The sequence below is a fragment of the Ranitomeya variabilis genome, chromosome 3 (genome assembly GCF_051348905.1).
Source record: "Ranitomeya variabilis isolate aRanVar5 chromosome 3, aRanVar5.hap1, whole genome shotgun sequence".
In the NCBI taxonomy this organism is placed as follows: Eukaryota; Metazoa; Chordata; class Amphibia; order Anura; family Dendrobatidae; genus Ranitomeya; species Ranitomeya variabilis.
In genome coordinates this window covers 299,425,325-299,437,491 of record NC_135234.1, presented here as the reverse complement: position 1 = coordinate 299,437,491, position 12,167 = coordinate 299,425,325, and the positions used below count along the sequence as shown (strand labels likewise).

General features: G+C 48.7%; 1 protein-coding gene across 2 annotated transcripts in view; it reads left to right on the top strand.

Moving 5' to 3' along the window:
* Positions 1-12,167, top strand: part of DNAJC8 (DnaJ heat shock protein family (Hsp40) member C8) — a 325,593-nt gene that overhangs the window by 187,100 nt on the left and 126,326 nt on the right. For both annotated transcript variants that reach the window (XM_077295590.1, XM_077295591.1), the window contains exon 4: positions 11,351-11,417. In XM_077295590.1, coding sequence (XP_077151705.1) covers positions 11,351-11,417 — 67 coding nt within the window. The remainder of the gene's footprint in view (positions 1-11,350; positions 11,418-12,167) is intronic.

Here is a 12,167-nt window from a genome sequence, read left to right as displayed (position 1 = left end):
TGTCTAGGATTCAAACGCCTGGCAGACTCAAGGTAAATGAGATTCTTGTGATCAGTCAAGACCACCACGCGATGTTTAGCACCCTCAAGTCAATGACGCCACTCCTCAAATGCCCACTTCATGGCCAAAAGCTCCCGATTACCCACATCATAATTGCGCTCGGCGGGCGAGAATTTTCTAGAGAAGAAAGCACATGGCTTCATCACCGAGCCATTAGAACTTCTCTGTGACAAAACCGCCCCCGCTCCAATCTCGGAAGCATCAACCTCAACCTGAAAAGGAAGTGAAACATCTGGTTGACACAACACAGGAGCAGAAGAAAACCGGCGCTTAAGTTCCCGAAAGGGCCGCAGGAGACCAATCAGCAACATCAGCACCCTTTTTAGTCAAATCAGTCAAAGGTTTAACAATACTGGAAAAATTAGCAATGAACCGACGATAAAAATTAGCAAACCCCAAGAACTTCTGAAGGCTCTTAACAGATGTAGGTTGTGTCCAGTCACAAATAGCCTGAACCTTAACGGGATCCATCTCAATAGTAGAAGGAGAAAAAATGTACCCCAAAAAAGAAATCTTCTGGACTCCGAAGAGACACTTTGAGCCCTTCACAAACAGAATTGGCCCGCAAAACCTGAAACACCTTCCTGACCTGTAGAACATGAGACTCCCAGTCATCAGAAAACACCAAAATATCATCCAAATACACAATCATAAACTTATCCAGATATTCACGGAAAATATTGTGCATAAAGGACTGAAAGACTGACGGAGCATTGGAGAGTCCAAAAGGCATTACCAAATACTCAAAATGGCCCTCAGGCGTATTAAATGCGGTTTTCCACTCATCACCCTGTTTTATCCGCACCAAATTATACGCACCACGAAGATCTATCTTAGTGAACCACCTAGCCCCCTTAATGCGAGCAAACAAATCAGTAAATAATGGCAATGGATACTGGTATTTGACTGTAATCTTATTCAGAAGGCGATAATCTATACAAGGCCTCAGGGAACCATCTTTTTTTGCCACGAAAAAAAAACCTGCTCCCAGAGGGGATGAAGATGGACGAATATGTCCCTTTTCCAAGGACTCCTTAATATAATTCCGCATAGCAGTATGCTCTGGCAGTGACAGATTAAATAAACGGCCCTTAGGGAACTTACTGCCAGGAATCAATTCTATAGCACAGTCACACTCTCTATGAGGAGGGAGCGAATTGAGCTTAGGCTCCTCAAAAACATCCCCATATTCCGACAAAAACGCAGGGATCTCAGAAGGAGTAGATGAAGCGATTGAAATCAGAGGTGCATCATCATGAACCCCCTGACATCCCCAGCTTAGCACAGACATTGTTCTCCAGTCCAGGACAGGATTATGAGTTTGTAACCATGGCAGACCAAGCACTAGTACATCATGTAAATTATACAGTACAAGGAAGCGAATCACCTCCTGATGAACGGGAGTCATGCGCATGGTCACTTGTGTCCAATACTGCGGTTTATTCATAGCCAATGGTGTAGAGTCAATTCCCTTCAGAGGAATAGGAACTTCCAGAGGCTCTAAACTAAAACCGCAGCGTTTAGCAAATGACCAATCCATAAGACTCAGGGCAGCGCCTGAATCCACATAGGCATCGACGGAAATGGAAGACAGTGAAAAAATCAGAGTCACAGACAAAATGAACTTAGACTGCAGAGTATCAATGGCAAAAGATTTATCAACCCTTTTTGTGTGTTTAGAGCATGCTGATATAACATGAGCTGAATCACCACAATAAAAACACAATCCATTTTTCCACCTATAATTTTGCCGTTCACTTCTGGACTGAATTCTATCACATTGCATAGTCTCAGGTGCCTGTTCAGAAGAGACCGCCAACTGGTGCACGGGTTTGCGCTCCCGTAAACGCCGATCAATCTGAATGGCCATAGCCATAGACTCATTCAGACCTGTAGGCGCAGGGAACCCCACCATAATATCCTTAATGGCCTCAGAAAGACCATTTCTGAAGTTTGCAGCCAGGGCGCACTCATTCCACTGAGTAAGCACCGACCATTTCCGAAATTTCTGACAATATATTTCCGCTTCATCATGCCCCTGAGAGAGGGCTAATAAAGCCTTTTCAGCCTGAATCTCTAGGTTAGGTTCCTCATAGAGCAATCCCAATGCCAGAAAAAACGCATCCACACTGAGCAATGCAGGATCCCCTGGTGCCAATGCAAATGCCCAATTCTGAGGGTCGCCCCGTAGGAACGATATAACAATCTTGACCTGTTGAGCAGGGTCTCCAGAGGAGCGAGATTTTAAAGAAAGAAACAATTTACAATTGTTCCTGAAATTCAGGAAGGTAGATCTATCTCCAGAAAAAAACTCATGAATAGGAATTCTAGGTTCAGACACGGGAGTGTGAACAACGAAATCCTGTATGTTTTGAACCTTTGCCGCGAGATTACTCAGGCTGGAAGCCAAACTCTGGACATCCATGATAAACAGCTAAGATCAGAGCCATTCAAGGGTTAAGAGGAGGTAAGAAGCAGCTAGACAGCAATTAAGGGCTAGACAGCAAAACTCTGAAGGGAAAAAAAAAAAAAAAATTTTTCCCTTGAACACTTCTATTTCTCCTGCTTCAGCCCAAACAATTAACACTTTGTGGGCCGGCTATACTGTCGTGAATCCCCAATGGCTAGGGATAGCACAGGACAAGCAAATTACAAAAACATCGGACAAGCTCTAGGGTGATGGAACCTGGGCTGACCGCTGCCCTACGCCTGACAAACGCAACTAGAGATAGCCAGGGAGCGTGCCTACGTTGGTTCTAGACGCCACGCACCAGCCTAAGAGCTAACTAGTACTGCAGAGAAAATAAGACCTCACTTGCCTCCAGAGGAACGAACCCCAAAGATATAGTTGCCCCCCACATGTATTGACGGTGAAATGAGAGGAAGGCACACACACACAGATGATGTATATAGTTTTAGCAAATAGAGGCCCGCTGTAAACTAGAAAGCAGAATGATACAAAAGGGGACTGAGCGGTCAGCAAAAAACCCTAATCAAAAAAAACCATCCTGAGATTACAAGAACCCATGTGCCAACTCATGGCACATGGGGAGAACCTCAGTCCACTAGAGCTACCAGCTAGCATAGAGACATTCTAAGCAAGCTAGACAAAAAAAACAAACAACTGAAAATCAGCACTTAGCTTATCCTGAAAGATCTGGGAGCAGGTAGGCAGGAACCAAACAGAGCACATCTGAACACATTGATAGCCGGCAAGGGAAATGACAGAAAGGCCAGGTAAAATAGGAAACACCCAGCCTCTGATGGACAGGTGGAAACCAAAGGCCGCAACCCACCAAAGTCACCCAGTACCAGCAGTAACCACCAGAGGGAGCCCACAAACAGAATCCACAACAATGATCCCCCTGACGCAAATGGCGATCAATGCGGACAACAAGACTCATAGCGGAATCTAGTGAAGCAGGAGTCTCGTACATCAGGAGGGCTTTTTTAACCCTATTAGAAACTCCATGAATAAAGTGACTACGCAGCGCAGGCTCATTCCACTGTGTGTCAACAGCCCAGCGGCGAAATTCAGAACAGTAATCCTCTGCAACACGCTCCCCCTGGCAAATAGTGCGTATCTTAGATTCTGCTAGAGCCATTCTGTCCGGATCGTCGTAAATGTGTCCTAGAGCAGAAAAAAAACTCCGCCGAGTTAAATGTAGCAGAATCAGATGGCAAAGAAAACGCCCATGCTTGGGGATCCCCGCTTAATAATGACAACACCAGGCCCACACGCTGAGCCTCATTACCGGAGGAGATCGGGCGCATACAGAAATACAGTTTGCAAGCTTCACGAAAAGAAACAAATGTACTGCGTTCCCCAGCAAATTTTTCAGGCAAAGGAAACTTAGGCTCAGCAACTTTACCTGTTACGCCGGCTTGCACATTAGATACTGCTAGTCCCTGTTGCTGCACTGCCCCCCTTAACTCAGTGACCTGTAGGGACAGCGCCTCCAACTGGCGGGTTATGGAAATCATGGGATCCATGGAAATAATGTTGGCCGATAATAATGTCACGGGAGACCTAGGCAGGAAAGAGCTAATAACCCGGGCCCCTGCGATTTCCCTCAGACTAGGGAAACCCTGACTGACCCTCTCTGAGTTTACACTAATGGTGTGCATGTCTGAGCCTCCACCCTCTCCCTGTCTCCTGTTTCAACCCTAGGCTGAAACCAACCACCCTCCACCCAGTGAAGAGATAATACACCAATACCCACAGTTAGCACAGACAAGGATAACGGAAAATATACACCACGCCGCAGTCACTCAGGAATACACTATAAATGCAGAGGGCAAAATAAATACAAATATAGGAAGGAGTAAATAAGACAAAGGGAAATACACCACCAGATACGATACTCCAACTACCAGCTCACCACTCCAGACCGAGATAACAACGCACAAGACAGAAGCTATAATCGGCGACGCCCAATGTTCAGGAGAACTATTTAAAGGCAGTGGGCATGGCCCAGCTTCCAATCCAAGCATCAGGTAAATTAACCCCGGAACAGCTAGATAAAATCTAGCCGATTCCAATGAGCACATAGTGGTCAAAAGCGGAATTACCGCTGTCTGTCGAACGACCTGGTCTGAACAGTGTCCGACATGACACACTAGCAGTATTTGGTCAGTATTTTACATCAGTATTTGTAAGCCAAAACCAGGAGTGGAACAATTAGAGGAAAAGTATAATAGAAACATATGCACCACTTCTGTATTTATCACCCACTCCTGGTTTTGGCTTACAAATACTGATGTAAATTACAGACCAAATACTGAATGTGTGACGGCAGCCTAAGAAACATTATACACAGGAGATCTGTACTTAGTATGCAGTGTCTGTGTAGAGGTAATACAGAGATCACTGGTGGTATTATACACAGGAGCGCTGTATATAATGTATAGGTAATACAGTGATCACTGGTGACATTGTACACAGGACCTCTGTATATAGTATACAGTGTATAGGTAACACTGACTCACCAGTGACGTCTCTAGGTGAAGTCCTTCATCTTTCTTCCAGCCAGGACTCATTTCTGCAGGAAATAACACAGTTATCTCGAGCTCCGCTTGCAGAACACATTACTTAATTTTTCACAACTTCTACATTACACCACATGAAGAAAAAAAGGCGATATAGTGTCACTCTGCACACTAACAGGACTGCCCCCCCATTTAAAATAGTATACTAAAAAAATAAAATAAATACATCACTGCAGTAATAATATCCCTTAATTAGCCCCTATGGTAATAATATTCCCCACCCTGGCCCCATTTATCTCATTCCTGGCTCCAGCCATATGTTCTCGCATCCTGCCCTCATGAGTATCCATTCTACCCCATATGATCTCCCCATCCTGCCCCATCTGTCTCCATCGTATCCATACTGCCCCATGATCCAATCCTGCCCCATGATCCAATCCTGCCCCATGTCTTTCATTCTGCCCCGTGTCTCCAATCATGCCCCGTATCTACATTCTGCCCATGCCTCCAGTCCTGCCCCCAGTGTGTCCAGCAATCTGCCCCAGTGTGTCCAGCATATTACCCCTAGTGTGTCCAGCATATTACCCCCAGTGTGTCCAGCATTGCCCCCGGACAGTGTGTCCGGCAATCTGCCCCAGTGTGTCCGGCAATCTGCCCCAGTGTGTCCGGCAATCTGCCCCAGTGTGTCCAGCAATCTGCCCCAGTGTGTCCAGCAATCTGCCCCAGTGTGTCCAGCATATTACGCCCAGTGTGTCCAGCAATCTGCCCCAGTGTGTCCAGCAATCTGCCCCAGTGTGTCCAGCATATTACCCCCAGTGTGTCCAGCAATCGGCCCCAGTATGTCAAGCATATTGCCCCAGTGTGTCCAGTATTGCCCCCGGACAGTGTGTCCAGCAATTGGCCCCAGTATGTCAAGCATATTGCCCCAGTGTGTCCAGTATTGCCCCCGTACAGTGTGTCCAGCATATTACCCCCAGTGTGTCCAGCAATCTACCCCAGTGTGTCCAGCATTGCCCCAGTGTGTCCAGCAATCTGCCCCAGTATGTCCAGCACTGCCCCCAGTGTGTCCAGCAATCTGCCCCAGTGTCCAGCATTGCCTCCAGTGTGTCCAGCAATCTGCCCCAGTGTGTCCAGCATTGCCTCCAGTGTGTCCAGCAATCTGCCCCAGTGTGTCCAGCATTGCCCCAGTGTGTCCAGCAATCTGCCCCGGTGTGTCCAGCACTGCCCCCAGTGTGTCCAGCAATCTGCCCCAGTGTGTCCAGCATATTACCCCTAGTGTGTCCAGCATATTACCCCCAGTGTGTCCAGCATTGCCCCCGGACAGTGTGTCCGGCAATCTGCCCCAGTGTGTCCGGCAATCTGCCCCAGTGTGTCCGGCAATCTGCCCCAGTGTGTCCAGCAATCTGCCCCAGTGTGTCCAGCAATCTGCCCCAGTGTGTCCAGCAATCTGCCCCAGTGTGTCCAGCATATTACGCCCAGTGTGTCCAGCAATCTGCCCCAGTGTGTCCAGCATATTACCCCCAGTGTGTCCAGCAATCTGCCCCAGTATGTCCAGCATTGCCCCCAGACAGTGTGTCCAGCAATCGGCCCCAGTATGTCAAGCATATTGCCCCAGTGTGTCCAGTATTGCCCCCGGACAGTGTGTCCAGCAATTGGCCCCAGTATGTCAAGCATATTGCCCCAGTGTGTCCAGTATTGCCCCCGGACAGTGTGTCCAGCATATTACCCCCAGTGTGTCCAGCAATCTACCCCAGTGTGTCCAGCATTGCCCCAGTGTGTCCAGCAATCTGCCCCAGTATGTCCAGCACTGCCCCCAGTGTGTCCAGTATTGCCCCCGGACAGTGTGTCCAGCATATTACCCCCAGTGTGTCCAGCAATCTACCCCAGTGTGTCCAGCATTGCCCCAGTGTGTCCAGCAATCTGCCCCAGTATGTCCAGCACTGCCCCCAGTGTGTCCAGCAATCTGCCCCAGTGTCCAGCATTGCCTCCAGTGTGTCCAGCAATCTGCCCCAGTGTGTCCAGCAATCTGCCCCAGTGTGTCCAGCATTGCCCCAGTGTGTCCAGCATTGCCCCAGTGTGTCCAGCAATCTGCCCCAGTATGTCCAGAACTGCCCCCAGTGTGTCCAGCAATCTGCCCCAGTGTCCAGCAATCTGCCCCAGTATGTCCAGCACTGCCCCCAGTGTGTCCAGCAATCTGCCCCAGTGTGTCCAGCAATCTGCCCCAGTGTGTCCAGCAATCTGCCCCAGTGTGTCCAGCAATCTGCCCCAGTGTGTCCAGCAATCTGCCCCAGTGTGTCCAGCATTGCGCCCCAGGGTCTCCAGCATTGCCCCCGTGTGTCCCGCATTGCCCCCAGACAGTGTGTCCAGCAATCTGCCCCAGTGTGTCCAGCAATCTGCCCCAGTGTGTCCAGCATATTACGCCCAGTGTGTCCAGCAATCTGCCCCAGTGTGTCCAGCATATTACCCCCAGTGTGTCCAGCAATCTGCCCCAGTATGTCCAGCATTGCCCCCAGACAGTGTGTCCAGCAATCGGCCCCAGTATGTCAAGCATATTGCCCCAGTGTGTCCAGTATTGCCCCCGGACAGTGTGTCCAGCAATTGGCCCCAGTATGTCAAGCATATTGCCCCAGTGTGTCCAGTATTGCCCCCGGACAGTGTGTCCAGCATATTACCCCCAGTGTGTCCAGCAATCTACCCCAGTGTGTCCAGCATTGCCCCAGTGTGTCCAGCAATCTGCCCCAGTATGTCCAGCACTGCCCCCAGTGTGTCCAGTATTGCCCCCGGACAGTGTGTCCAGCATATTACCCCCAGTGTGTCCAGCAATCTACCCCAGTGTGTCCAGCATTGCCCCAGTGTGTCCAGCAATCTGCCCCAGTATGTCCAGCACTGCCCCCAGTGTGTCCAGCAATCTGCCCCAGTGTCCAGCATTGCCTCCAGTGTGTCCAGCAATCTGCCCCAGTGTGTCCAGCAATCTGCCCCAGTGTGTCCAGCATTGCCCCAGTGTGTCCAGCATTGCCCCAGTGTGTCCAGCAATCTGCCCCAGTATGTCCAGAACTGCCCCCAGTGTGTCCAGCAATCTGCCCCAGTGTCCAGCAATCTGCCCCAGTATGTCCAGCACTGCCCCCAGTGTGTCCAGCAATCTGCCCCAGTGTGTCCAGCAATCTGCCCCAGTGTGTCCAGCAATCTGCCCCAGTGTGTCCAGCAATCTGCCCCAGTGTGTCCAGCAATCTGCCCCAGTGTGTCCAGCATTGCGCCCCAGGGTCTCCAGCATTGCCCCCGTGTGTCCCGCATTGCCCCCAGACAGTGTGTCCAGCAATCTGCCCCGGTGTGTCCAGCATATTACCACCAGTCTGTCTGAGTCAGACATAAAGAAAAAAAAAAAGTAAAATCCTCACCTCTCCCGTTCCCAGCGCAGGTCCAGTGCACTCAGCGTCTCTCCGGCTCTGAAACGCTCAGGACAGAGAGGCTGAGCGCGCAGTGATGACGCCATCGCACCCTCTGCCCTGAGACGTCGCAGTGTCAGAGGGCGCTGAAGACGCTGCAGCTGCCGCAGGAACCAGGAGAGGTGAGTATTAGAAGGGGGGCCCGATGACAGCGCTGGGGGGGGCCTGGTCGTGGCGGCGGTCGGCGCCGCCCGAAGATTTAAGGGGCCCGCGTCTCTTTTTTTCTTCCTCCTCTCTGGGTCGGGGCCCACCGGGCATTTCACCGGTATTCCGGTGGGCCAGTCCGACGCTGATTACATGTGTAGAGGTACCTCGTCGGGGTGCTGCCATCATCATATCTGGTGGTCAAGAAAAGGACATCCCTCGTCGCTACATTGGGCTCTGCTCTCACCCTTTCTTAGCAACTGCCCAATTAACGTCTAAGGGTATGTTTCCACGTTCAGGAAACGCTGCGTTTTTGACGCTGCGTTTTTCCACAGCGTCAAAAACGCAGCGTCCAGATGTAAGGCTACGTTCACATTTGCGTTGTGCGCCGCAGCGTCGGCGCCGCAACGCACAACGCAAACAAGAATGCAGCAAAACGCATGCACAACGCTGCGTTTTGCGCCGCATGCGTCCTTTTTTTCATTGATTTTGGACGCAGCAAAAATGCAACTTGCTGCGTCCTCTGCGCCCGGACGCGGGCGCCGCAGGTGCGCATGCGGCGCAAAACGCAAGTGCGACGCATGTCCATGCGCCCCCATGTTAAATATAGGGGCGCATGACGCATGCGGCGACGCTGCGGCGCAGACCGCAAATGTGAACGTAGACTTACAGCATAGTGGAGGGGATTTCATGAAATCCCAACTCCACTATGCGTTAAAAAATGCATGCGTTTTTGCCGCGAAAACGCATGCGCGGTGCATTTTTTCAAAACGCAGCATGTTGCTACAATGAGCAAAACACGCAGGAACACCGCAGGTGACCTGCCAGTGACCTCAGGTGCAGTTTTGGTCAGGATTTTACTTGTATAAAATCCTGACCAAAGCCTGATGCAATCCTGAACGTGGACACATACATGCGTTTTTTAACGCATAGTGGAGTTGGGATTTCATGAAATCCCCTCCACTATGCTGTAACATCTGGACGCTGCGTTTTTGACGCTGCGGAAAAACGCAGCGTCAAAAACGCAGCGTTTCCTGAACGTGGAAACATACCCTTAGGGAGGTCTCTCTGATTTTTTGCGGACAGCACCACATGCTGATGTGGCTCAAAGAGAGAGGGAATTGAAAAGTGGGACGCTGGTATAAAAGTTATCTATGTAGAAGTGATAACCTTGATCCAGCAGTGGGTGCACCAAATTCCACACAATTTTTCCACTCCCAGGACAGGGGGGCATTCACGGGATTCAATCTAGGTGTCCTTTTCTTCATAAACTCTAAACCTGTGGGTGTACCCTGAGGTACAATAATTAATGCTGACTATATTCAGTAAAAAATACTCTAGCAGTTGCCAATTACTACAATATATTTTTACTGTTCCTAATCTAGTCCTATCAACAAATCTAAATTAATTTTTTTTTATTCTTTTTTTTCATGCAAAAAAGAAACCAACCGCATGCTGACTAGCTCTCAATGGCTGTAGAACGCATTCACGGATGTGGTGCAAAAAGAGGATGAAAAAAATGTCCTTGCCAAAAGTGCAAATTGCCTCTTCAGAGATAAAGAGGACTTGAACTCAATAGCGCCACCTGTTGGAAGTAGCGATCCTACAAGTCACAATCAACCCTTTAACGAGTCGTGCAATATGACTTAGGACAAGAGCCAAATCAGTATCTCAGTTCGCAGACACGGTGTTTCGGGCTGTTGGCCCTCGTCAGTGCGAAGCATGAGAACTAATTTGGCTAGGTAAGGCTCTGGACTGAGGTCCAAGGGGCAAGTTTTCTCTTTGTGGAGAGTGACATACCAAGTCTGGCTTGTCAAGGTAAGGAGGCTTATTCGCCTAACAATGCGCCTCTGGGAAATTTAATATGCAAATTAACTCTTCAGAGAAAAAGAGGACTTGAACTCTATGGCTACTTTCACACTGGCGTTTTTTGCAATACGTCACAATGCGTCCTTTTGGCGAAAAAGCGCATCCTGCAAAAGTGCTTGCAGGATGCGTTTTTTCACCATTGACTAACATTAGCGACGCATTGCCACACGTCGCAACCGTCGTGCGACGGTTGCGCTGTATTGTGGCGGACCGTCGGGTGCAAAAAACGTTCCATGTAACGTTTTTTGCCGCCGACGGACCGCCATTTCCGACTGCGCATGCGTGGCCGGAACTCCGCCCCACCTCCCCGCACCTCACAATGGGGCAGCGGATGCGTGGAAAAACAGCATCCGCTGCACCTGTTATGCGGCGCAAACAACACTAGCGTCGGTACGTCGGCCCGACGCTCTGCGATGGGCCGAGTACGACGCTAGTGTGAAAGAAGCCTATAGCGCCACCTGTTGGAAGTAGCGATCCTACAAGTCACAATCAACCCTTTAACAAGTGAGCATGGTTGCTGATCAGTGGCTCAGCAGCTGTAGGACACAGGCACAGAGGTGCTGCAGGGGGGAATGGGAGGGAAAAACAGATGGACAAAAAAAAGTCTTGGAAAACAGCAGGCACAAGTGCTGACCATTGACCAGTGATTTGTGTCAGCTGTAGGACACATGCACGGAGGTGTTGTATAGGGGGACTAGACAGCGGCAAAAAAGTCCCATTCTCAGGATCACTGGAAATCCAATCACTGGGACAGATATGGATGGCAGACTATGCAGAGTTTCCTAAATGGTGTTTACTGCGTGAAATTGAATTCTATTGATTTGTTTGTTATTTTCTGTTTTCAGTTATCAATTCTTGTTCATCCAGACAAAAATCAAGATGATCCTGAAAGAGCCCAGAAAGCCTTTGAAGGTAATGCTGTATTTTTTTTCTACCCATCAAGTATATTTCTATTTATTGTTCATTCATATATAGTCTATTTAACCATGCAGTTTTTGCATAAACAAGCCTGGTGTACACAGGGTGTTCTTTGACTGCATGACTCAAGTGTAATAGGCCAAGTTAACCCCTTGGCTGTCAGCCGCTTTTGGCCTTTTTTTTTCCTCCTCTTTTCTATAATCTGGCTCCAGGAGCTATAACTCTTTTAAATGTTTTTGGCATCAGTCAAATGAGGGCTTGTTTTTTATTTTTCAGGTTAAGTTACATTTCTCAGTGGCAACATTTTGTGGTTCCTAGCATTTATTAACTCTTTATGGGAAGGAACATGAACAAAACAAAAATTCTATCAATTGATTTTTATTAATCCTTTGGGAGGCTAAAAGTCAATAAAAAAAAACAGCAATTCTATTTTTTTTTCTAATTTAAGAGCAATCACCATTTAATAATATAATTGACATGTGCTGTGGTTTAAGCTATGTGCACATGTCAGGATTCCTTGCAGAAATTTCCTGAACAAAACCGGACATTTTCTGCAGGAAATCCGCATGCGTTTTTTTCGTGTTTTTCTAGCTTTTTTTTTGCGGATTTTTCGCATTTTTTTCCGGAGGTTCCCAATGCAATAATATAGTGGGAAATCCGCCAAAAATCTGCAAAATTAATGAACTGCAGCGTTTTTTACCGTGATGCGTTTTTTTTGCGGAAAAAAACACAACATATGCACAA